Source organism: Genypterus blacodes, unplaced genomic scaffold, assembly GCF_046128005.1.
Source record: "Genypterus blacodes isolate CSIRO-AG114 ecotype Tasmania unplaced genomic scaffold, CSIRO-AGI_Gbla_v1 ptg000076l_1, whole genome shotgun sequence".
NCBI lineage: Eukaryota > Metazoa > Chordata > Actinopteri > Ophidiiformes > Ophidiidae > Genypterus > Genypterus blacodes.
Genome location: NW_027466885.1, coordinates 7,045,951 through 7,073,836, shown reverse-complemented (window position 1 = coordinate 7,073,836; position 27,886 = coordinate 7,045,951). Strand labels below are relative to the sequence as shown.

At 47.1% G+C, this 27,886-nt stretch overlaps 1 protein-coding gene across 5 annotated transcripts in view; it reads left to right on the top strand.

The window, feature by feature from the left end:
* The window catches only part of ctnnd2a (catenin (cadherin-associated protein), delta 2a), a 166,460-nt gene that overhangs the window by 102,561 nt on the left and 36,013 nt on the right, over nucleotides 1–27,886 (top strand). For all 5 annotated transcript variants that reach the window (XM_076157930.1, XM_076157929.1, XM_076157931.1 and 2 more), the window contains 3 exons: nucleotides 12,452–12,584; nucleotides 18,540–18,753; nucleotides 26,890–27,076. In XM_076157930.1, coding sequence (XP_076014045.1) covers nucleotides 12,452–12,584; nucleotides 18,540–18,753; nucleotides 26,890–27,076 — 534 coding nt within the window. The remainder of the gene's footprint in view (nucleotides 1–12,451; nucleotides 12,585–18,539; nucleotides 18,754–26,889; nucleotides 27,077–27,886) is intronic.

The following is a 27,886-nucleotide window of genomic DNA, read 5'->3' as shown; positions in this document are numbered from 1 at the left end:
GAGCTAGACTGCAGCGGCGTGTGGGAGTGTACTTGACTTATCTCATCAAACACTCACTCAGACTGAAATGTAGACGTGGCACTTAGTAGATAAGATAAATCAAACTCTCCTCATTTGCATTATCTCCGCCAATCCGTGACGCGTCCGGCCCAACAGTAATGATGGAAGCGTCGGCGGTGTTATGATATATCTCGGTAATTTGGACTTGATGAATCGCTCTCCAGCTTTTTAATGGGGGGAAATATTTTGTGTAGATTGGTAGCGGATAAGAGATTGCGTTGGGAGCAGAATGGGACGTGGCCACGTGTGCGACAAGGCGTGAGGTCAGAGGGAATCGGGGTGGACGAGGTGTGTTTTCCTCCCCGTTATTTACTCCATGTAATAGAGTGGCTGACATGAAATTGCTGTTTACCTTGATATGATGTGATCTGCTGTGACATGTCTTTGTCGCCGCTTGCTATTTATTGTCGGCGTATGCGCCTGGAACACGTCGCTGTATTTGTGGGGGGAAATCTGCGACGGTCAGCGGTGACTCTGTGTGTGTGTGTGTGTGTGTGTGTGTGAGTGTGTGAGATGTATGGAGAGAGAGAGAGACATGCTTTCGCTTCTTGCATTCTGTCCCTTTGTGCAAGTGCTTCCCTGTGTGTGTGTGTGTATGGTTTATGTATGAGTCTGCAGGCGTGTTACCTTCTTTAGATGGAAATTGAAGTGTGTGTGTGTGTGTGTGTGCGTGTGCGTGTGTGTGTGTGTGCGTGTGTGTGTGGCCCTGGCAGTGGGATTACACCGCCAGATAAGAGCCTGTAGTCACTTGAGTGGAAGTAAGTCCCATTCACATCTATGGCGCCTGTTCTGCCACAATACACACCTGAGGATTCCTATAGTTTTTCCCAGAAACAGCTGATGTTTCCTCAGCGTGTCCTCATGTTTCCTCCCTGCTGCAGACGACGCACTGGGTCCTGATATACAGTACACGCTGAAATATACACGTGATGTATACGTGGACAGATATGATTGTCTCTCTCTCATCAACGTGTGAGGGAGAGTCTGCAGGAGGTGATGTCACTCTCCTCATGAGGCGATTGATTGTTTGCACTCTGGAGCGAATTGATTGATTGACGACGCCTCCTCTGAGTGTGTACCGTCAGGCGTGGGAACGTGTCGAACGGCCGCGAAAAACCCAAGATGATGAAAGCGATACATTTTTTATTAGAACATATGAGACAAAGCGTTGACATGGAAACAGAGATCCATATACACACGTGGTTTAGCTTTTAGATATTGAGTATTGATTTCTTTCGGCATGTTTTACTGTATTGATCTTTTTGTAATGAAATAGTTTTTCATAGAGAGTACACTAACGAAGAGAAATGTTCAGTTCTCTGGGGGTAATGAGGACAGCAGAGAGACGTCCCTGTGTCTCATGTCCCCTTCTGTCCTCTGTTGACCTTTTAATCCTGCCTCAGAGGAAGAGAGACAAACGCAGACAGAGGAAGGAAAGCAGGGCGGCTTATGGTCTCTGGTTGAGATGCTGCAGTAGAGAAAGGACAGTCAGGGCGAGAGAGGTGAAGTCACAGGGTGAAGGAGGGGCTTAAAGAAAACCAGAGGAGAGAGAGAAGAAGAGCGAGAGAGGACACACTCTATTGGCTCTCAGCGCGGCCCAGGGGTAATTTCCTCTCCACATGAGAAATGCATGCTGGGATATGGAATCACCTCCAAGGGAGGGTAATGATGCATCGCCAGAACCTTGGCCCCAAGGCACAGCTGTGTGTGTGTGTGTGTGTGTGTGTGTATGAATGTGTGAATGTGTGTGTGTGTTTCTGCCCTGGCCATCATCCCTGCCTGTTCTGGCTAAATTGCCCATTGTAGTTATTTTCCTTTTCCCTTAGATGTGCGTGTGTGTGTGTGTGTGTGTGCGTGTGTGTGTGTGTGTGTGTGTGTGTGTGTGTGTGTGTGTATGTGACCTTGGGATGATAACGCCTGCGTATCTGCTTTCCTCTCCGCTACGCTGATCTTCTTCCTGACTCTAGGCCTTGAAGACAGGAAGAGGGGTAAAAGAGAAGGACAGATGAATAAGCTGTGGCCATTGTTCAGACACACACACACAAACACACACACACACACACTCTCACCAACACACACACAGTACTCAGATAAATGACTTTACACACTCACACACCAGCACAGATTGAGACTTGCTTGACATATTGGTGTCTGTTTTGTTTCATAAGTTTCTAAATGACTCGTCTGAGGGGACGTGACAAAGGAGAGAGGACATTTGGCAGCAACAAATCAGGAAACATGAACTTAATTGCTGTGTTTACCGTTTCTGTGTTTGAAGGACACTTTCTCATTTGCACGGGGTTGGTGTGTGTGTATCTTTGCGCGTGCATGTGTGTGTGTGTTTGTGTGTCCATATGCGTGCGGTTGGTAATGAATCTGTCATGTTCTTTGGATCGAATCATCGCATTACTGTTTTTATGGTAATTACATTCTGTCGATTAACATCCATCAAACCTGTTACACACACAAGCACACACACACACTCATAGGGAAAAAAGCTCACACAAATAAATGCTCAATCACAAGCACACACACACATTAAGGGTATTAGCTACGTCATTCTCAATGTGTGTGTGGAAGTAGAGGCTTGTGATCTCTTCCTCCCTGCACCTCTCAGACACTGGGATCCTTTGGGACGGATTATTGGAAAATGTCACACCAGCGGAATTATATCTCCTCTCCTCTCCTCTCCTCTCCTCTCCTCTCCTCTCCTTGTTTGTCTGGGTCGTATCTGCATGTCCTGATGAGTCTGTCCCCTCTGAGGCAGATTTACTCTTTATGGATCTCCCGGCGCTCCTTAACATGAGTACAGAATGAAACTTCATTGAATTCTAGCGGAATTTAGTGTGACGCCGGTGACATCACCCCTCCCCCCCATGTGGGACGGCACCACTAAGGTTTTATTCTCCCTTTGGACTTGGGTGCGGCGCATTGGTGCATGAACTCAGCGCTATCGACTTTTGGCTCCAAGAAATGCATCTCTCCTTTAATTACCTCTTTTATTAACATCCTCTCGCAGACGTTAATGTCAAGGAGTTGTATGTCTTCGCACGCGACTGTTATCTTTGCGCGGCGCTCGCTCTTCTGTGCCGCTGCAGATGGTAAGGTCACCCAGTTGTATATCTGGCACACGGGGGAGGGATCTTGACCTTTCAACAGAATTGCGTGTCTGAAATCAAGCGTTGAGTGCTTGTTATTGGACGCACAGGGACTCGGTAATGACCTCTGGGGTGAAATATATACAAAGCAGGGAGGATGGATGAAGGGTGGGAAAGTGACGGACACGTTTATAAATCAAACGCTGGGTAAAAAGGCAAAAGTTGGTGGGAGCTGAGCTGTTTGTGCACTTTTGAAAGTATAATTGCAGGGTTTTCTCTCCATTCGTCATCACATTTAGCTGCTGCTACGTTGCTTTCCGCCAACAAAAGCACAAAAGTACCAGCATATTAAAATCGTCGCTCAGCAGCTCGGTGTAAGTGCTTTTGATAAAAGAAAACGCGAACTTGCCCACACACGCACTCACACACTCAAACCAATATTGCGCTTAATCTGAATTTGTATTTGCTGTGGTAATTAAAGCAGGCCGATTTTTGCCAAATAGTGAGCTGGGATTGGTTTGACGGCGGTGAACTTGCTCGCTGAGGACGTCAACAGAACTTTGGCTTCTATACTTCTGAGAGAAGATTGAGATGTTTGCCGTCTTTCATCGATGTATTTTATCTTCGCGGAGGCATGTTGAGGTAGCCCAGATGCATCCTGGGAGAGTGTTTGTGGGAGAGGGGGTGTTAAGGTGGTGATGATAGGGTTGGAAATACAGGTGGCACTCATCTAGTGCTCTCAGTCGACACACTCGCACACACACACACACACACTCGGGCACATAAACATACGCTTCTCCCCATATGCCCCCCGCTTGTTATCTGTGTATAAAATGAGTTGTTTTACCTTCTCTTCTTCCTCTCTCTTCTTCTCTCTTTCTCACTCCCTCGCCTTTGCCGCAAGGTGGAAAGTGTTTCCTCCGGCTCAACTAGCAGTGCTGACAATAGTCCTGTGTGTGTGTGTGTGTGTGTCTGTGTGTGTGTTTTCACCTTGCACTATCGTCAGCAGACAGATGCTGCAGTCTGACTGTGACACAAATGAAAACGTTAAGGCGGCAGGCAACGAGGCGGCGTGGAAAGTAAACAAGACGGAGGAGGAAGAGGAAGAAGAGGAGGACGGGGCGGACAAGTGGGAGAGGGGGACAAACTCCCTCCTGTACGCTTGTGCTCTTGTGCCTTCCCTCGACTTCCTGCTTCGTTTCATTTGTCAAAGCCGAGGCCCTGAGTCGCCGCCGTCGCTGGATAGAAGCAGACATCATATTTTCGGGCAGGACGGGTTTAATATTGTGGACAGAGTTTTTCCTCCTGTGTCACATTTCATACCGTCGTCATTCGTGCTGACTGGCGGCGTTGCTCTGCTTCGTATGTAAATGCATCAGGACGGAGGACTAATCCGGGATCTCTGACACAATATAGCTTCTTTTTTTTTTTATCATGTAAATACACTTGGGGCTTCTCGTTTCACAGCTGTCACCGAGCTGTCAAAAGTAACGCCGATTCAGTTTTACGTTTAAGCCAGAGATCATTTTGCAACGCCGGCTTAAAATCCTGAAAAGATGCGACGACTCGCTCGCTCGCCGACGCCACTTTGGGAGTAGACGTTCATCTGTGTGGGGAATAGGGCGGCGGAGTATCAGGTGGCAGATGAATCTAAAAATCCAAACCCCAAATGGATTAAATCGGCGGAACGAGAAAGGAGCTTGCAGCAACTGTCGGTTAAATTCCCTGGGAAGTGGCGCTCAGGTCTGATGTTTCCCTACATGTTTCTGTGACGCGTCTGCTTTTGTTTCGCTGACTCTGCATACAGCTCTGCACCGTGTCACATTACTGACCTCAGCCATGTTGGAACACCGACAAACATCTCCTTTCTATTTATAGCTCCTCCTCCTCCCCCTCCCTTCCTCCCCATCAGCATCTTCGTCTACCTCTTTGTCAGGCATCCTCGCCATCATTACCCCGATCGACGTCTCATACATCATTATCTCCATTATTCAAGTTAAATCATTTCTGTCTCATTCATATTCATCATCATCATCATCAACCTCTTACTTTTTATGTCATCATCTTCCTCGTCAACATCACCGTGCTCTCACAATTCTCTTTTGTTTGGTTATTGCCCCGGTGTGATCTAATGCGAAGAGCAGGTGCATAAGCTAATCACGGGTTTATTAGTTTTCCTTCCCTCCTGCATCAGCTCCCTCACTCACACACACACACACACACACACACACACACATACTCCCCCACACACACACACGCACACAGGCACACACAAGGCAATACTGAAATATTAATATGCCCACATCCAAAACTTTGAGCGCCCTGAAGAGAGTCTGGTCACCTCCCGTTGAACTTCAAAGTAAACCTCAAATTTGCTTTGCTCGGCCCGGCCAAGTCCAGATGGATCACAAAGGGTACACCCCCCCCTCCCGCCCTGCGCCCCCTCTGAACAGGAAGTGGGCGCAGGTTGGGAAACTGACAGAGAAGAAGCTGATATGAATGTGTTGTGATTGTTAGAGTCACGATCGAGCCTTTAAAAGCAGGTTTTGTGGCTGCTGCTGGCCTGCACTCTGGTAAATCACACACACGCACACACTATACACACACACACACACACACACACACACACACACACACACACACACACGCACGCACGCACGCACACAAGCTATACAGACATACAAAGAATGGGAAAACTGCTTTGATGGGCAAGATTAGAGCCATCATAGTTCAGACTGCTGACATCTATTGGTGTGTGTGTGTGCGTGTGCTATATTTGATATGCCAATTACTCCCCAGCCCAGCGGAAACGTCAAATCTCTCTAATGCTTTCTGCCCCCCCCCCCCCGCTTACACTTTTATCTGTCCGCTGCTTTCATTTCAAGCTGTGTGCTGCTTGCAACCTTGAACCCATTTTCCTCCTCCCTCTCTCTCTCTCTCTCTCTCTCTCTCCCTCTCTCTCTCTCTCTCTCTCTCTCGCGGGCTTTTAGTGCTGGAGTTGAATGAATGTGCAGACGCCCTCTGTAACCGTCTCAGCAAAACAGAGCCGCCTCAGTTCTTATCAGTGTGTGCTGCAGAAGAGAAGGAGGGGAAAGACGGCAGGAAGGAAAGATGAGCAAGGCAGCAAAGCGAGAATGAGTCTCTGGCTCTCTCTCTCTCGCTCTGGTCTCTGCCCTGTCATCACTTGTCTCATGTCAGGGCAGGGCGCTGACCTCTATAGTAAAGGTCTGATGCTGTAATGCTAATCTGCCAGTGGACAAATCCATTATGCACACACACAGACACGTAAACACACAGACACACACACACACACACACACACAGTGGTAATATCCAGCTTGACCTTATCACTGTGATATTCACACGACAGAGCGATTCCCGGTAATTTGCGGTTGTATGACACGCAAACTGTCAGTGTGTGGCACCTTCATTAGAGGTGAGGAGTGATGCTGCGCCCGTGTGTGTGTATATGTGTGTGTGTGTGTGTGTGTGTGTGTGTGGGCATTGCGCTCACACAAACACGGGCTGGATAACATCGTCATTAGCGTCATCTCAATAAAAATAGCTCACCTCTTCTGATTGCCATCAGGAGGCCGGAGCAGAGTCATCGTCGTGATTGCATCTTCGGCGTTTTGCAAATCAAGAGACAAACGGTCGTAATTTTTCACGTGCAGCCAGCAGCTCCATCTTCTCGCTCGACACGCTGATTGGCTGAGTGCCTGAGTGGCTAATGGGTGGGAATGTGATTGGTCGTTGGGTACACTTGTGTGGCGTTTGCTGGTGTTTGAAGTTAAAGTGACTCCTCTTGTTGTTGCCACTTGTCTGTCATCTCATCAATATTTGCAAAAGATCGTTTCAAACATAGAGACACTCGTGTAACTGAAGGAAATGGGGACCCAACAGCGCTCCCCTGTGGCTGTTGGCAGGATTGTTCCGATATTTGCAAAGCGTGTTGACAAATGACGAAATGATTTTTGCGAGATGATGTTGCAATGTTAGTTTGGTCCAAATCCAGAGACATTTCCAGCTTATTAAACAGAGAAGTCCTTTGTATTCTTCTTCTCTTTCCTTTTAGGCCTGAATACAAGTTTGTGCACTTTTCTTTCTTTAATAATACAATTAAAACATAGCTCAGCTCGTGTTGACCCCACCAGATGAAACCCTGTCATGTTGGTGTGCGTTGAGACGGAAAAAAAGGAAACAAATCCCCTTGTTGTCATTTCCACATGTCTCCTATCCACGCATCTCCTGGCTGTAGGGTCATGTGCTTGCCTGCTCCTTCATCCGGGCAGCAACCAATGAGCAAGGCAGCAAAGGCAATATTTCCTTTCATTGGCACAACAGAGTTCACAAGTCAACTTCTATGAGGCCGACAGCGTGATAATATCCACTCGAACCCGTTTCATGCAGCGATACATCGTCTCTTGTCCTGCTACCAAATAATTTCACGGTCGGATGGGCATTCTGATAATAGCGCCCAGATAATCCCGTTTGGATACAGTAGAACACGGCGCGCCATCTCATCCAGGGCGCCGTGGGATACATTGTAATGGCCGAGGTCACCTCAGCCGCTGCTCGGACGTCTAATGAACGTTTGACTGAGTGTGTGTTTCACTGGCCCATTGTTTGGCTGTGTAAACATCCAGTAATTGCACTGTGTAGCGAGGGAATAGAGCCACAGGACTGAAAATTACCGATCAGCAAATGTGGGATAATAGCTGTGTGAATCTGTGTGTTTTTGCATGAGTGTGTGTGTGTGGGGGGGGCGTGTACATGCGTAGTTCAATGCATAAGCGAAATACAAGTGCGCCTCTGTGTAAGAATGTGTACATATTTGTGTGAGCATGCTTGCCAGCATTTTAACTGCTGCATGAGTGCTGCAGCATCCAGTTCACACTGTGTGAGTGTGTATGGGTGTGTGTGCGCGCATGCGTGCGTGTGTGTGTGTGCAGAAATGAGCACCTGTCCATCAGGATAATGCAATATTCGATTAGGCCCTTAGATTCTGTGTGTTCAGCTAATTGAGAGGACGTGTGCAGGCGTGTTTTCCCTACACTGGCAAATCCATGGCCCTGCACACTAATGCTCCCCTTCACAGATCACACACACACACACACACGCACACACACACACACGCACACGCACACACACTGTTTCTCTATCCTTTGCGTTCATATTCGATTCTCACTGACAAATCAGAACCACTTATATTACCTCGTGTTCCTGCAGGATATGTGTGTGTGTGTACGTATTAATTCCCGATTTGTTCGTGCTACTTTCCCTCTCGCTCTTGCTCTCACTCTCACTCTCACTCTCACTCTCACTCTCCAGGCTTTTGTTCCCTTCGTACTCCACCTCTGGAGCCCTCCATCCCCGGTTAGAAGATGCCCACAGAGAAGCCTATTGATTTTCCTTGTCTTGTTTGTGCGGTGGCTGCATGGTCCGGAAAAACTCCAGACTCAGAGAGAGAGAGAGAGAGAGAGAGAGAGAGAGAGAGAGAGAGAGACACATGTGGCTGTGTAATGATGAGCTGAGAGGAGGAATGACCACCCCGTCTCCCTCCATCTTGCTCCTCATTACTCCTCATCACGCTCGGTAGCAAATTCTCTCGCTCGTATTCATGGCCGCTCATTTTCTCTCCTACTCTTCTTCCCCTCCCTCCCTTCCTCTTACTTATTTACCGTCCGCGTGTGAAAACCGTCCTGCCGGCTCTCTTTTTTTCCAGTTGTGCGATTACTAGTGTCATTGTATTCGCTCACCCGTGACCTGACAGACGTGTGTAATGAGCAGGACGTTGACGCGAGGTAATGAGCTGTTGTCACCACAGCTGATGTGCCTCTTCTTCTTCTTTCTTCTCTTTCTTTCTCTGTTTTTGGTCTGCTGCTTATTTCCCTCTTGGGTTTGGTCCTTCTGTCCCTCCGTCCATCCTCCCGTCTCCATTCCTGCGTCCCTCTATGTGAAAATGTGAAGTATTTGAAGTATGTGAAGTAATGTGAGTATTGGAGTTGTTCATCAATAGAATCTCAATCAAGCTGCACTTTAGTTCCGCAGAATGGGACTCTACTTGCAGTCGATTGTCCTATTCAGTGCATCCTGGCTCCATATTGACTTCCGTGTCACTAATAGACCCAAAGCTACACACTCACACACACACACACACACTCAACTGAACAGGATACACACACCTTCTCTCTGAGTAAAATAGACACCCATGGCGAGGGGTAAAAGGTGCAAGACGTGAGAGAGGGAAAGTAAAAGAAGTGTGTGTGTGTGTGTGTGTGTGTGTGTGAAGTGGGAGTGAGGGGGTTGAGGTGTGTGTCGACTGCTTCAATGATTTAATAGTCAATGTTTGAAAAGTGCGACATTTGGTCCATTCAGCCTGTCAGAGTCGAGCTCTCACTCCAGAGAAACAGGAGAAATTTGATCACCAAAGCAGTAAATTCTGCCCAAACTGTGTGTGTTTTCCTGCTCTCTCTCTCACACACACACACGTGCGGAGCGAAGTGATGAAGATTGATGTCGGGGTAGTAATTAGCATCTGCTCTGGTATGCACGCCTCCACTCTGTCCATCCCTGACCCTCCAATCAGTTAGCAGACATGACAGGCCTTGTCCAATCAGATTACGGCGTGCTCGGAGGACTTCCTGTGCGGAGCTGTCAGTCCAGCTGCGGCGCCGAGACACCAGAAACCTTCCGAGTTTTGCCCTTCTCCTCCTCCCTACGGCGAGGTCAGAGGTCAGGGTCGGCGCTCATTAAGCAACGAAACCCCTGAAGTTTAATACATGCGACGCCTGCTGATTAACGGTGAAAAGCGAAGTTGTGATCCATCGCGAGTGACCAGCCAATAGCAGACGGCCAATTATTTAACCCTCTCTTCAAGTTTCAGGCTCCGTTTCAGGGCCGATGTCACCCAAATGCTCATTCATCATAGAGTGTGTGTGAGTGTGTGTGAGTGAGTGTAATTCTCATTCTTCTTCGTTACTCTTCGTCTCACTGTTTTGTCCTCAGCTTGACCTCGCCACCTTTTTTTTATGAGACACCGGACGAGTACGAATGCAGGATTTATAGCGTCTGTTTCCGAGGCAAGTCTGCTCGGCGCAGTTCGCTTGACACTTTGGAAAACCCGGAGCGCTCGGTGGCGTAACCCCGGTGGCACCCATCATTTTTTAACGATGCGGCTGTTTGGCACCTTCCCCAGCACGCTACATCATCCATCCCCCCAATCTCTGCCATGTGGTCTGTACCTTCTGAGCCGTTCCAGGGATGCGGGAGACGCCGGGATGAATAATGCCACAAAAGGAAGATCAGCCCGCTGTCACTCACTCCAGGCAGGGGAGCGGGAATGATTGGCCGACACAATCAGCATTGTTTAACAAGGACAGTCGCCATTGTGCGCGCATATCCTCGGCTGGTATTTGCGGCTTTGTTGCCCGCCTGTCTGTGCGCGCGGCGATGATATCGGTACCGTTGCTGACGACTGTCCTCGACGGAGGAAGATGAAGGGACGTGTCAGGTAAAGGGACAGATACTTTGATAATACTTTGCATTTGCATTCCGACGCAAATCCTATCTACCCAATCTCCCACCCTCTGCAGTGTGTGTGTGTGTGTGTGTGTGTGTGTGTGTCTGCACGGCTGAATCAAAGCTCACCCTTCACACACACCAGTCTTCTTCCCAGTGTGTCACAACCCCCCTCACCTTCTCTACCTGAAACTGAAAAAAATGCAGGTGGACAGATGTTCCAGCACAGCGTTTCATCTCCACATACCTAAAATAATATCTAGCCTGCGTCCCGTATGTGTGTGTGTGTGACTCCTCCACCCTTCGTCGACGCTGGAACCTTCTTCTTCTGCTTTCCTTTTCACCTGTTGTGCTCGGCCGAACGTCGCCTTCCTCCGCTGGGCTCCGTCATTCTCATTCCGTCCGTGTTTTCCTCTGCCTCCTCTCCTTTCCCCTCAGTCTGTCTCTCTCCCTTTGAGGCGGGGTTTAATTAATGGGGAGCCATGATGCTTATCTTATCAGCAGATCACTCCGCTTTCGATTAACTACACTGACAGAGCTGGAAGGCTGCCGGGGACTGGGTGACACACAAACACCAACACACACACACAGCACTTATACACACATGCACGTCATAGGTAAGCATGACGGTCCGGAGTGCAGACACACACACACACACACACACACACACACACACACACACACATACTGATAAAAAGGGAATAAACTTGCACACAGAAGTGGATTCACACTCAAAGAGGCATGATCCTATCTTCTCTCTCCCGCACACACACACACACACACATACACACATCAACAAACAAACAGCCCTGATGGTATCTGGCAGTGTGATTTAAGGAGTATTGTTTGAGGGTCTCTCCTCCTAAATCCCCTAAATGCCTTGGGAATCCCTCCTCCTCCTCTCTATCTCTCCTCCACCTCCCTCCTTCAATCCTGCGCCCTGGCTGAATGAGCAGTTATCATTCGCCAGATAAAGAGCCCATCCACATCGCGGCTTTACTTTATCTTTGAGAGCCATGTTTGCACACACACACACACACACAAACACACTCTGCTTCTCGGGGGATGTTTCCTGGACTGGACGCACTCGATCTGACAGAGATGCGACGAGAGAAATGTGTTGGCTTCATTTCCTGGTACACACACACACACACACACACACACACACACACACACACTCCTCTGTCAGATGTTGCTCCTCGGGCCCAATTTTCCACGGGACAGCTTGCATTTGTGCCTAAGGATGAAGGCGAGAAGCAGCGAAGAACAATCGAATTCCAACAAAGATCGCTTCTGTGCAAACGCAGAGAAAGAGAAGTGGAGGGACAGAGAAATAGTTTACAGAGCACAGAGCACAGGGGAGGAATTATTACAGCAGACGGTGGAGAACACACACAACCCTCGCCCCCACACACACACACATACACACTGGTAATTTCCTTATTTGGGGTACCGTAGCAAAACAGTTATCAGCAGGGGATAATACAATAAAGGACCATTTCCTGTTTGTTATCAAGGGACCACACATTGATTTCACTTTGTCCAGTTTGCTCAAAGGTACAGAGGTATAACGCACACACACACAGACACACTCCAGTCGAGCTGCAGACGCTCATCAGGCATTTACATTGAAATGAAGAGTCCTCTCCGTGTGTGTCGAGCGGTTTCATCCCCACGATTCTGATGCGACCTCTTGTCTCTCTCTCTCTCTCTCTCTCTCTCTCCCCCTCTCTCTCTCTTTCTCTCTCTCTCTCTCTCACTCTCTCTCTGCAGGGAGTTCGGGTGGAGGGACCCGGAGCTGCCAGAGGTGATCCAGATGCTGCAGCATCAGTTCCCGTCGGTGCAGTCCAACGCCGCCGCTTACCTGCAGCACCTCTGCTTCGGAGACAACAAGATCAAAGCTGAGGTGCGTGCCGGATCCGTCCCGTGCGTGTATGCGGATGTTTGCCTGAAATGATACGAAGCGATTGAAGCTCAGATGAGAATAAACAACCATTGAGCTGCTTTGCATTCTCATTCTCATTCTGCGTCGTAGCCCAGTGGGATTTCTAGAAATAGACGTAGACATATTACGTTACGACAACAAACCAGTTCTAATGGCGGTCATTCCGCATGATAAAGTTTGCCACAATAGACATCCCTGTGCTGTGGCTGTGGTTGAGTCCAATCTGTAGCAGCAATAAAGTTCAATTAGTCCCAAAGTCATGAGTTTGTCTCTCTAAAGCAATTTGGAAGGAAAACCCCTTTGGAACGCTGTAATAAGCCCTTTAATCAGACGTGCAACTTTCTGAAACATGGCAGAGGCACATGCTTACACACACACACGCACACACACACCTCCCTGCTCCATATTACCCTCAGAATCAATTTACCTGCAGGCGAGTGCATTGACATGTGTTTTTTTTCTTTCGTTATGAAATTAATTTCAGTTTTCGGTCAATAGCTGCTGCTGCACATTTATTGAAACGTGACACCACACATTGGCCTTGCACACACCACTATGACACACACACGCGCACACACACACACACACACACACACACACACAATCCTGAAAGCTTGTGTACTAATGCAAAAGAAGCACCATAGAATAAAAACAAACAAACCTGGAGAATGAAGATTAACAACGTGCAAATTCACACAAACACTGAACTTACACACACACACACACACACACACAATAAACATCACACTTCACTCCACTTCCACTCTGTCATCTGCAGACCTCAGACAGAAATGGAGAAACGCGTTGGTGTCTTTTGTAATGGCTGTAATTATTCCCTGAATGGAGGCATCCAACAATGGAGGATACAGAAACAGCGTATCGACAGCCGAGTCTTCGTCCTGCCTTCATCACTTTGTTTGATTGTCTCGCTCAAGGCCCGAGGCGCCACTAAACACTGTTTACACAAATTAAATCGGGAAGAGATATCACCCGGGCAAATTTGACTTTTCACATCACACAATCCAGGCTTTTCGGAGCGGACCCGGCCGGTCTGCGGCGCTCTTAAATGCGTCTGAATGAAAGATGAACGCCACAGATGATCGCTGAGCCTGAAACCGGATTTGGGTTTAGTTTAAGGCTTCTTTTTTTTTGGTTTTGGAAGGAAGCGAGATGTTGTAAAGCAGTGGTGCTGCTGTGCTCTTTCGTCCCTATGGGACAGATTTATTTGCTTTGTTATGTTAAGTGCGACTATTTTTTATCTTAAAGCGCCGTGGGACACACCAACAAGCCCCATCCCCTCTTTTAGCAACACTATTATCTTCTCAGGTGGTCCAATTTACATTTTCTTTCCTTTCTGCCTTCAAGATCAGAAACAATTTCTTTTCTTTCTTTACTTTGTTGTAGTAAACAGCACTTTACAGAATGATCGAATTGACCCGTTACATAGCAACAAGCATTTCCTCCTCAAATACTTCCACATGTCACTCCTTATTATTGCGAATGTGTTCTACAAATTAACATCTCTCTTTTTAAAAAGCATCACAACTCAACAAAGAAGCAATATTCTAGTCATTCGAAAGCACAAAAGCGTGTCAAATATTATTAATTAAACCCTTTTAGTAGCTAATTATACTCCTTTTGTCCAGTTTTCGACTTGGCCTTTTGTAGTTTCCAGCTTCTCATTAGAGTTTGTGATGGAGCGCAGCTGATGCTTGATGATGTTTACCATCTCCTGATTATTCCTGTCCCCTGTCGCCTTGCCCGGCCCGCCTTTTTTTTATTTAGCGAATTTATTTGACGCAGTTTCCCTCGATTCAGATGGCAAAGATGACAGAGGACACAGGGACTTTTCCAGATGGATACTCTTCCTAGCATCGGCCTTGTGTATCGTAACGCGTCCTGTTACCGAGGTGTTTGTGACATCACGCCAACCTGCCAATTGTTTTGCTTTTAAATTTTAGTTAGATTTATGCATCGTTTCCTCCTCTGTGCAAAATGACTGATGTGTCCGTTTTAAAACTTTGACAACCACAAAAGCCACCAAAGTAATCATTGGCAGAAAATGGAATCAAATGACGTTAATTTTAAGAGCGGAATACTTGACAAATTGACCTCCGTACTGTCAAGTTGTTGGGCGGACATCTTAAGATCCTTTTGTTTCTTCAGAATGGTTTCATTAAAGCAATGAAGGGGACTAGAAACACTTTCTCTTACTGCCATCCATTCAAAGTAAATGGCAGGATCAAATGAAGTGGAAATACCTAAATATATGTTGGAGGCTTCTCTGCCACCAAGCATTCAGTTCTTGGACAGATAGAAATTTAAATTCTCGGTGTCAGCTTTAACACATTGTTTACTTTGTCGACTGAGTGTGTGAGTGTGTGGGTGTGTGTGTGTGTGATTAATATTTGGGATAATTGTACCTTATGCCAGCAGATGTCAACTCTTTGTTTTGAGCTCTGATCTACAGACGGAGCAGATGCAATGTGGCTCTGATTCTCTGCTGAAAGGGCCAGAGAGAGGGAGAGAGACGGGGGGAGACGGAGACAGACGGATGTGAGGGACGGGAGGGGGAGGGAGGGAGTGAAGGGACGGAGAGAGAGAGAGAGAGAGAGAGAGAGAGAGAGAGAGAGAGAGCGCGCTGCTTCCTGTTGTCTCGGTTCAGATGATGAGAAGCCAGTCAGTGATTTCAGGAAATGTGGAGAAAAATGATGAGGACAGCAGTGTGTCTGAATGGCAGACGTGTGTGTGTGTGTGTGTGTGTGTGTGTGTGTGTGTGTGTGTGTGTGTGTGTGTGTGTGTGTGTGTGTGAGCATGTGTTTCACCTGTTTCATCATAGCTGAATGTGTAGGTGTGCCCTTATAGTAGTAAGTAAAAGTGTGTGTAAGAATGTATTCACGTCAAGATTTGTGCACAGAATGTCTTCATATTTATATGGGGATCATTTAGGTTTCTCTCTCTCTCTCTCCCTCTCTCTCTCTCTCTCTCTCTCTCTCTCTCTCTCTCTCTCTCTCTCTCTCTCCCTCTCTCTCTCTCTCTCTCTCTCTCTCTCTCTCTCTCTCTCTCTCTCTCTCTGTGTGTGTGCGCTAGAATGACAAATGGAGATTGGGCTTCAGCTCAGATTACAGTTGACCACAGACAGCTTGGCAGATTCATCTTCGGCATCATTTATAGCTGATTTAGACACACACACACACACACACACACAAATGCACACATCCTTCCCGTTAGCTACACACCAAGCCGCACTGCATCCCCTTCAGGCCCAAGCACACACAAACACACGCACACGCGCACACACACACACACACACACACACGCATATTCATTTTGTTTGTATCTTCACAAACTGTCACGTCGATTCTTCCTCACTGTTTTGCTATAATCGCCCGCTAATTTGAGAAGGCGTGGCCTAACCAACACTCATGTCACTGAAAGCAAAAGTTTCAGGTTCCCCTCACACAACCAAGCGCGTGCACACTCACACACCTGCACACACACCCCCCCACACTCACACACACACCACTGGGATGGCAAAGCAAACTTCACACTTGAGTCGCTCTACTCCTGCTTTAGGAGTCAATTACATGCAAAACTTAAACTAACTATGATGTGCAGCTGATTATTGTTGACGTTCCATACGCGCCGACTCACACACACACACACGTCTCAGGCATGTGTCACCCATGTATCCCGCCACTGCCAGCTTTTATCCCACCGGCACCTCTAATTCCCACAGCCCCCCAGCTGTCAACGCTGCCAACTGTTACCACGGTAATGCTGTCGCTATGGGTTACCAATAGCCGTGGCCGCGGCGTAACAGCGGGAGACAAAGACAAGTCAATCTGTACCTCTAATCTTCTGTACATGGAATAGAGTAACATAGCACAGAGGTATTGGCAGCTGAGAGACGACATGGAATTACAGCACTGTGGCTTTTATGGAATAACAGATTAACTGTGACAAAAGCATAAAGGTGGAATGAGAGGAGGGGAGGATAGGAGAGGAGGGGAGGAGAGGAGAGGAGAGGAGAGGAGAGGTGCGGCCTGGAGAGGGACGGGGGGGAATCAGGTTGAGAAAATGGTGCGGCCAGCGGAGCAAGGTTAGTTTGCCATTCACCGCATCCCTTAATCCATTTTAATTGAATAGATAAGCAAAGTCATTTTGCTCGATAAACTCCTGCAGCATCATCAAACACCTCCGCCCTCCCATCATCCCTCCCTCTCTCTCTCTCTCTCTCTCTCTCTCTCTCTTTCTCTCTCTCACCTGGCTGCTCTTCTCATTTGTCTGTGTTTCTCTGCCGCCGTGAAGAGAGTCGACTCAACTCGAAATCCACCTAGAAACATAAAAAGTTTCCCCGCCTGACTCACGCCAGATGTGTTGCGAGTTGCCACCAGAGACCAAACCACCAGGAGCCGACATGAGGATAAATGCAGGAAATCTGTTCAGTGCAACACTTACACCCACCAAGCCCTTCAAAATAATACACAGGATTGGTAATATGATGGTGTTATATTCTGTCACACACACACACACCTGTTGCGCCATCCAAGTGTCTCCCGGTGATCACAGCGGTTTGTTTCTAGTGATCAGTGCGGCGTTGGGGCAGAGCTGAACTTGCCCGCGGTGAAGAAAGCAATGGGCCAGTGTTTTAAATGGGCTAAACAGAGGGGAGAGGCGACGTGTGTGTGTGTGTTTGTTACACTGCGGGGGAGGGGACAGGGACGGGGCGGGGGGTATGTTATGTGCAACACTAGAATGCCCTCATTGTGGTCCCCACTGGGATAAGAATGCTAACTGGTACAGTCATCGCACAGAAGCAGGATGGAATCGTAAATCTATGCTGATTGGGTTGTTAGTTTTTCTTCTCCCTTGTGTGTGTGTGTGTGTGTGTGTTTGTGTGTGTGTGTGTGTGTGTGTGTGTGTGTGTGTGTGTGTTTGGCCCCTCAGTTGACCGTGTAAATCCAAGGAGATGAGTGACAGTTTGTGATCAATGACTCATTGAATGCGGTCTTGTTGTAAGAATAACACGCAAACAGGGCTTGACAAACTCTGTAAAATCTCTTTTCTTCCTTTTTTATGAGTATTTGCTGATTTCTTGCTTGAGGTCGTCCCACTTTTGGTTTTAGTTTATTTTTATTTATGCACATTTTGATGTTGCAACCTGCATAAACGCTGGTATCCTTCCACATCTCCTTCACTGAACCTTGAATTAGCGCTCCTTGATTGAGAATGGAAGCGTTTGTTTACCTCCTCCGCCTGTGAGGTCGCAGGTAGAGGTAAAAGAAGAAGAAGAAGAAGATGAGAGGAAATGGAAACAAAGGAAAGGAGAAAATGTTGCTTTCTGATTGAGAGAGGCAAGCTGGATTTGATTTTAGGTTTGTTTACTTTGGTTCATCAGCGTAATGAAGTGTCATTTTGTGAAAGCACTTACATAGCTGTGTCATAATGTGTTTGATTAGCATGAGGATGATAGGCCCACACACACACACACACACACACACACACAGACACACACACACACACACACACACACACACACACACACACACACACACACTCACACATACAGTGAAGAGAGATGAGGGATGTTGAGGACAAATCTTATATTTAGCCGTTTTCCCACACTGCCACCTTGTGAGTTTTGCCTGTTTACTTCTTTCTGAAATGTAACAGCCGGATCAATTCAGATAATAACTAAAGTGGCAGCCCTCACAGATGAACAAATCCAGTTTGACCATCATTTGTGTGACGGCTAGTGTTCATTTCTGCTCCTGAAATGACAGTTATTAAAGTATCAGCAGCGCGCGGATGCGTGATAAGTATCAGTGAAATGGCAATTAGGAATTCTTCTGCTGCGGCTTAGGGATACAATTGCAGTTTTAACTTGATTGCGTGTTTTCTTTTCTCGCTCAGATCCGTCGACAGGGCGGCATCCAGCTGTTAGTGGACCTGCTGGACCACCGGATGAGCGAAGTCCACCGCAGCGCCTGTGGAGCCCTGAGGAACCTGGTGTACGGCAAAGCCAACGACGAGAACAAGGTGGCGCTGAAGAACTGTGGGGGGATCCCTGCTTTGGTGCGCCTGCTGAGGAAGACCGCAGATGTGGAAATCAGAGAACTGGTCACAGGTGAGGAAACGGAACACACACACACACACATACACGTACATACATAGACACACACACACTCCCTCTAGCATGTTTCAAGGATCACAGAGCAGCTGCAGTTATTTCCCAGCCTCAAGAGTGATAATATGTCACGGGTGTGAATGTGTGTGATTTGATATGCAGAGGACACACACACACACTGACTCACTCACACGCACACACACACGTACACACAGTTTGACCCAGTTTGTATGGTGTTTTGTAACATATGGGAATGCGCATCAATAGGTGGTCCATATGTGTGGGTCGTCCACAGAGCATATTGATGAATTGATCAATTCATTGGAAAACACAGACTTCCACCAACACACACCAGCTTCATCAGCAGGATCAAAGACGCCCTTTATTTGATGAACCTAGAGAAACTTAAATATTTAATTGAAGGCTCTGAGAGATTCAGAACCTGGCAACCCTTCATCGACCACGCAGACGCCCTTTGTTTGGTTTGTATTCACGCTCTCTCCTTCACAACAATCAATCAGTAAATCATTCAATCATCATCTGACTCTTTGCTTGTCTACAATATAATAAAAGCCAACATTTGCTTCTCTGGTACGCAAGCTGTGTGTGCATGTCATGCATGCACACACACACACACACTCAAGTACCGCTCATTCAGGCATTTACACACACACACACATTCACAGTATATTCAAGTCTCACTCGGCCTTGACAGAGCCAATCAGAATTCTCCTTTTTTTTACAGCTTTGAGAATGTTTGTACAGCTTTACTTTCGCCGGCTGCTAAACGCTCCTCAAACAAAGGCGAGCACTCACTCTGCTGCAGCACCAAGGTTCTTTAGCTTCATATTCAGCTCTTTCAGATAGTTTGGATACCGTCTGACGAGGTGTTTCATGTTCCGTCGGCTTCATAATGGAGGCGGGACTTTGCTAAGTAACGCAGAGGAGGAATCGTGCAGCTTTCAGACAGAAGTTCAGTCCGTTGTGTCATCTCTCATTGCCTATTTGTATTGGAATGTTGGCCTTCTTAGTGGGTGAATAAGTGCAGCGATGTGCATGTGTACTCTGGTGCACTGTATACACCCACACGCACAAATCCACCCTCACAAACATACACACACACAGATATACATAATAGTATATTCAAGCAGGGAGGAAGGAGGAAGATGTACAGTATGTTAAAAGTGATTTTACTCCAGCTCAAATCATGTCATTTCCTTTTCTCCTGAAATTCTTTGCAATATGCACCCTACTTTGAATTTAATAATGTGTACATCTGCCACCTCACACACACACACACACACACACACACACCTCCAGCATGTATGGCATCTCAGTTTGCAGCTACAGATATTTCCCAACGTTCCACAGCCTCAGGACAGGTAATAATGATGCACCGCTGTGTGTGTGTGTGTGTGTTGTACTTGTATGTCTCGCTGGATGCTTGGCCGGGGCGATTGCTGCTTTCTGACGTATAGCGGGGTTTTAAAAAAAAGCATGTTTAGATGTATTTGTGTTCGTGTGTTATGCTTTTTTTTTTATCCAACTTGGCGATATAGCAGTGAAATCCAGCGAGTACACACACACACACACGCACACGCACTGCATACAAAAGTGGCAGACAGGGTGACAAAAGAGCATGCTGCCATTTATAGGAAGTGTGAAAGGGTGTGCAGTGGAGTGATAGGTGGGCAAACACAACGCCAGCAGCCTATCAGCTCCTTCCATGAGCGGCTCTCCATGGCAGCCCTTAATGGCACACATGGCTCCCACCACAGAGCACCAGAAAGCTTCAAATTGTTGTGTTGCCCTTTCCGCTCCTCCTGTCCGTCAGTCCTCCTCCTTCCCCTCCTCCTCCTCCTCAGCCGCCGCCTTTGTCCCCCTCGCTCGCCCGACACCTTTTCTCCATCCCCCTGTGATGCCGAGGTGTGTATCTGCGCTTGTGTTCGCCCATTGTTTCTGTCCCTCTGCCCGGACAAAAGCCCCCTTTGTTGCACCCGGTTAGACCCCCCGAGATAAGAGAGAGACATGTGCACGCTTGTACAAGAGGAGTGGACGTTTCTTAAGATACACACACAATCACACACACACACACACACACACACACACACACACACACACACACACAGAAATAGATTCAGACAGACACACACATATGAATAGTGAGATAAAGTCAGCCGGGCCCTTCATGTTCAATTTGACCTGTGCCCCCATTGGATGAAGCACCAACATCTAACGCATGCACCGACACGCACACGCACACGCACACGCACACGCACACGCACACGCACACACACACACACACACACGTCCCCATAGGTCACTTACTCTCTGAGGAGATGGGGACCTGGTGGTTTGTAACAATGACAGCAAGCAAGCCTCTCTAAACCCCCTGATAACAGCTCGCAAGAGGATCAGTGCGGAAAATGGAAAGGTTTGGAGGAGGGAGGGAAGTCTATATTGGCTTCCATTCTTCAGATCCTTTAGCCGTTATCAAAGTGGTGTCAGGGTTCCTCGGTGGAAGGCACGCACGGCGAAATCGGAGGGGAGGGCAGTAAGTGAAAATGCAAATGGGTGGAGAGGTAAAGAACGGAGCAAGAAGGACTGGATGAAGGAAGGATGAGAAGATGGAATGATAATCGGAAGAATCGTGATTGCAGGGCAGATAAAGGGAAGAAATAATGGAATCACATTGGCTTAATCACATCCCTACTTGTTTGCTTCTGCCTTGAACTATTTGACAATTTGATACATTGCAATCCAGCTAAATCTCTGCGGTTTGTTTCTTAGAACTTTTAGGTGAACCTGTTTGCCCTTGACATGCTTACTCGGCGGGTGAAATCGCGTCTGCTGCTTTTCAGAACAACATCAAGGAGGTGAGAGGAGGATGTTGTGAATATGTGAAAAGAGATCAGGTGGAACTGGGCTGCAAACAACAAGGAGAAGATGAGAAGATGGATACGAGAAAAGGCGAAGGGTCGGGCAGCAAACAAGGAGCCCGGGAGAAGAGACGACATCAAGAAGGAGTCTGTCTTATTTGAGGTCCCTGGGATCTTATAGGGGGACCAGACAGCCTGCAATTGGAGCACTGGGGAGGAAGGAGGAATACAGGGAGGGAGAGGAGGAAGGAAGGGACGAGGAAGGTGAAACTGTAACCCAACATCAGCTTCGTCTGTCAGTGTTTGGGGGTTCGAGGCTGAACTGTCCACTTCACAGATTACAGTCAGCAGGCAGATATCAGCACTGTGTTAAAAGGCTACAAAGATGCAAAGCGCAAAAGCAAAACCATGCAGTATGAGTGTGTGCGTTTGTTTGTGTGCGTGTGTGTGTGTGTGTGTCATGTCTCTTCCTGCTGCTGGCTTAGTGAGTCAGTGTCAAGCATGACTCTGTCCTGGCTGTCTGTTTACTGGTGTATTAACACTAAACTCCAAATTCCAATCACTTTGTTGCCAGTTGAGCCATATTCTGAAGTCTACGATCATATGCCTGGTGGAGCAGCCTGCTGGTGCTGCAACTCGCCCCATTTACAAACGCTCGTTATTCAGTTTGATGTGTTTGTCCGGGTACTGTCACAAATAGAGCGAACGTGTGAAATGTGTGAAACTGATATTTTATGCGTCGGACATTAACGCCGCACTGCAGTTTGAATGAAATCGGTCCATTTTGATGGAAATTTGGGCTTTTGCGATCGGCCTTAAATGCAAAATTGGCGTAATAAAAATGACAAAAAAACATGATATGATACTAAATGCCAAAAAGAGAGTTGTCCTAATTGCTTTGATGGCAAAAACGCTCAGATGCCATAAAGCTTACTGATGTAGATCCTTGCACTGCCTGTGACTCTCTGCATCCACATGGACCTGGCTGTTGTCTTTTTGTCTTTTGGACTGTGCAGCTGTACACGCCTCTCCTCCCCTCGGCCCTTGCTGTAATTAATAATACATTCTTGATTCAACTGGCTGAAAAGGGATTAATGGCTACTATTTGGAAAGCCTGTGTTGGCTTCTACATGTAGCAGAACAGAATTTGAATCTATTGCTCTGCCCAATTACATTCTGCCCACTGCTTGACCTTCGTCACTAATTGGAGGCTAAATGATTTGAAAGCAAACAAATGGCAGTCGGTTTCCACCAGAGGTTCATCAGGGGCAGTGATGCATACATAAATGACATCAATAAAGACCCGCAACTGCTCTTTACTCAAAACAAATTAGCCAGCGCCCCGCCTGCCTCTCTGTTGTCAACTCTTTCAAAGATTTCCCCCGATATCTGTGATTAAAGAGTCTGATTAGGGACGGACGGGGACACGGGACGGAGAAGGTTTCTCTTTTTGGGGTGACCAGAGACAACCCTCGTCTCCGTCCCCCAGGTACTGAAGTCTAAGTTTAGCTCAGTATTATTGGCTTCCTGGGTCTCAGTGTTAGGTAGATAGGAAAACGTCAAAGACTTCTTGGGCCTGTCACTCAAAGTGCGGTCGATGTGGAGGCTTTGGAGTGTCAATAGGAGATGCTATCCTTTACTTGTGGGCTCACCTTGGAAAGCATCAGACCATAGCATAACTCTGCTGCTGCTGCTTCTCTGAAGTGGTTCAGATGAAAAGCTGCTACTGCTGAAAGTTGCGTTCACATCCACTTCTGTTCTGTTATATGGGGGCGACTGTAGAGACTCCTGGGAGGTACTAGTTGTCTAACCTGGAAATAAAAGTCTACATGTAATGGTTCATGTACAAGTTTGCTTTCAGTAGCGTTTTGAAAATGTAATCTACTCACAAACACTCATCTTGTTTGTTTATCGATGCAATATTTGAAGGTTTCCTTGAAATTAATGACATTTTTTTGTTTTTATTGCACATTTTTCAATTCCCAACTACAAATGTGCACAAACAAAAGTAAGCGGAAACCCAGCGAAACAAAATTTGTAAAGCGACAGAGTCTCACTGTTGCCGTATCCTGACAAGGTCATGTCAGAATGGGAATGCGATGGAAAAACTGCATCCGTAACCAGAAAAAGACCCGAATCAACAAAGTCTCTCCACCACACAGCGAGGCCTGAATTATCTCTCTTTCTGTCTGTTGTTGTTTGCCGACGTCATTTTCATTTAAGCCAAAGCTGGTAACCCTCTGCGAGAAGTGCTGGAGGAAAGAGCTCCGTCAAAGTCAATAGGCTGATCCCTGTGGGGAGAGAGAGAGGGAGAGAGAGAGAGAGGCCTTCAAACACAACACACTGTTATGATGTAAAAATGGCATCCTGCAGAAACCTCCGGATCTGACGGATTTAATTTAACATTCAGTCTAGTAGGTGCTTTTCTTCGCAGCGTGGCACAATATTGTAAGTACTTTGTACAAACGTTTTTTTCTGTGGGAACACTATGACGACTATGCTTTATCCATAGTTTGACGTCAACGCGTCCCGACAAATATTTCCTGCAGACCTACAGGAGTCGAGCTCATTGAACGTCTATTTTCCCGATTTCTCATTCACAGAATTTTGTAGACACATTAAGTATGTAATTTGTCATCCTTGGGTTTACTCATCACCGGGTTCTGACCCTGTGGCGGACTAATTCACATCAAGCTGCACAGATGAGGACTGTTAAATAAAACATTGCCACTTGAAGCCGAACACGCATCTCTCTCCCCCTTACAAGTCACACTCTCATTTATTCATGAATTCATACAATCATCTCCACGTTTCTCCCGACCCGCCCCGGCTCCAAGGAAGCTGTCCGTCGAGGCGTTGTGAGGGGAAGAAGAAAATGACAGAGAACACACACACAAACGCACAGGGTCCAAGATGATGTCACTTGAAGGCGGTCACCTGATCTTATTCCCATAAGAACAGTGGGTTTAGCGAAGCGTTACAGAGCTATGTTTTTAGAGCAGGCAGGTGTGTGTGTGTCTGTATGTGTCTGTGTGTGTGTGTGTGGCTTGAATTTGGCCAGTATTACACAATGTCCTTGCCCCAGAAAACATCGAAGAGTCGATTTTTCTCTGTTTCTTTCTCCTTCTGGCTCAATCTCTCATCATCGTTTGTGAAAATGTATATCTGAACCACACCCATTCACATCCCGGCTGGGTGTGTTGGTGTGTGAGTTTGTGTGTGTGTTTTCTAGAAGCCGGCTTGTAGCGTCTTGTCAGCTCATCAGAAACAACACCGTCTAAAAGCGATTACGATCAGAAACTGTCAACACGCAGCACCGGGGAGATTGACAGAGGGAGAGAGAAAGAGTGAGTGAAAGGCGGAAAAGAGAGATGTTTGAAGGGCGAGCCAGGTGTGTGTGTGTGTGTGTGTGTGTGTGTGTGTGTGTATGTGGACCTTTCCTTTCTGTGTGACTGAGAGTGTGTAAGTGTGTGTTTGGAGAAGCTTACACAGTCGCCTTATTTTGGAAGAGAGGGTGAAAGGAGGATGAAAATCAGGACGAAAGAGGCCGATTGGGGTCTTTGAGGGCAAATGTTGCCACACACACACACACACACACACAGCACGTTCAGTGCAGTGTGGCACTTGATATACAGGATACAAGGTCATCGCCTTATTGTTACCTTCCTCTTCTTGTCTTCTCAAGTGCTCTCTCGCCCTCTCTCCCTCCTCTGTCATCTACACACACACACACACACACACTCTAACACACTCTAACACACTCCCTCACACTTTTTATTCTTTATCTAATACACAGACACGGCGTACATTGTTTTGCAGCTTTTACCACCCTTCCTCTCTCTCACTCTTTCTCGCTGCCTCGCTGACTTTGGCCAACACGTCAGCGTTAACGCGCCTTAAACATGCAAACAGGCACGGTTATTTGACAGCAGCGACTTAGAATTCTTTTGCTCTTCCTTGTCCTTATCAGAATTCCCGCCCCTGCGTCCACGGAGGTGCAGCTGTTGTTGGCGAGGAACTGGCTGCGAGTCAATGCCCAATGCGTCCATAGCAATTACTGTGGTTCAGTGAGAGTAAAGTGTGTGAGGCCCGTCTGACCCTCCTGGCTTCAGCTTTTAATTGCCTTTGTCTCCAATGAGTGACAGACCCGGTCCTGTCTCTGTCTCTCTCTCTCTCTTTCGCTCTCTCTCTCTCTCCCGTCTGTATTAATTCAGCCTTTCATTTACATTCATGCCAGGCAGAAAGCTGACCGACATTTTGGTTTGTTGTGATTATATCATAGCATCACTCAGCTAGCTGACGAGCCACCATAAACACGCTCCATTGCACGCACACGCACACGCACACGCACACACACACACACACACACACACAGTTGCGGAGATGTTCATTTTTGCCGCTTAAATGGATGACATCTGTCACCGGGGACCCGTGACATCTGGAGTCTGACACCAGATGTGTGTGTGAGAGAGCCGGTGACCCTCAGCACACTTTTTATGGCTTGCCATTTTAAACATATGTTCCTCCTTTCCTCTGTTGCGTCAATCTGTTTCCGTCACCCTATAATTCATAACTCAGCTCCCCCAGCTCTCATCCAAGCGCATCAGTTTTCTGTTTTTAGCGTTGTGCATTTCTGGTTTACACTTTTTGATCTCATTGTTCCTCCTTAGATCCGACTCTGTGTCTGTGAGTCTGTAGAGATAACCAGCAGAAGGGACTATTTAACATATGATGGCTGCTAGAATGCCAATGAAGCCTCTGTGTGTGTGTGTGTGTGTGTGTGTGTGTGTGTGTGTGTGTGTGTGTGTGTGCGCGCGTGCGTGCGTGCGTGCATGCGTGCGTGTGTGTGTGTGTATGCGTGCGTGCGTGCGTGTGTGTGCGTGCATGTCTGTGTGTGCAGCCTTCATATAAGTGTGTGTGTTTGTGTGACAGCTCACCAACACCCTCGCCCTGGTGCAAAGAGGCATCTGGTATTCCATCTGACAAGAACTGTGTGTGTGTGTGTGTGTGCGTGCGTGTGTGTGTGTTTGTGTTGAAGTGCCAGTGTGAGTGTGTATGTGTGAGTCTATTTGCATTGATGTACATACAAAGTGTTCATGTGCGCTTCCAGCATATGTACGCAAGCATTGTATCTGTTTGTGTGTTAATGTGGTTATGTGATTGGTTGATTAACTTACAAAGATGAAGTACATCGTAAATGATTCTATAGTAATTTCCTTTTTCTTCTTCTCCCCTCCCCCTCATTGTGTGTGTGCAGGTGTGCTTTGGAACCTGTCCTCATGTGACGCTCTGAAGATGCCAATCATCCAGGACGCCCTGGCCGTTTTGACTAATAGCGTCATCATACCCCACTCCACCTGGGACTCCTCCCCCAATCACCATGACGACCGCAAACTCCACCTCCATACCTCCCAAGTGCTGCGAAATGCCACAGGCTGTCTCAGGTGAGATCACAGTACACACATCCATCATGCATGAACACACAAACACACACACACACACACACACATTTTTTTTAGCTTATTGTTTCATACAATGGTTCAATTAATCTATTCTGCCCAGTGTGTGTCGGCTGTCGGTGTGTGTGTGTGTGTGTGTGTGTGTGTGTGTGTGTTACTGATGTAATAATGTGAGCGACTCTTTTCTCTTTTTCAGTCTTGATGCAGTGTGATTAAAGATCATGCATGCATTACTAAATTCTTTCAACAATCAACAAATCAGTGCACAGTCCTCTCTCTCTCTCTCCCCATGCTGGTAACCATGGCAACAACTCCTCCACTTGTTCAGATCCTTTTTGTTTCAAGACTTTCTGTTTGGTGTTCTGTGCTGACAAAATATTCTTTTAAACATTAAACCTCATAATATTGAAGTAGAACTAGCAGCTTTGTGCTTGTACTCGCCTTTGAGTGTGTGTCTGATCTCTGTGTGTACTCGGCGTCTGTGCACACGCTAAGAATATCAATGTAAATTTGAAAGTTAAGATCATGGAGATTTGTCGGCTTCTGCAATTCACATTAAGAGACAATTAGAGTCTGTGTGGTTAAAGCAGATAATTAGCAGTCTCCCCTTTTCTCAGGAGTCATTGCTGAGAAGCCGTTAAGCAAGACACAGACGCTTGTTGCTCCAGTGTAGCCGCACTTTAACTCACACTCACACAGCAATGTGTTAGAGAAGGGATGGCAAACTTCCAGAGGGATGTACTGTACTCTACTATACTGCACTGCAAGGCTTCATAGGAAACCGAGAGTATTGTG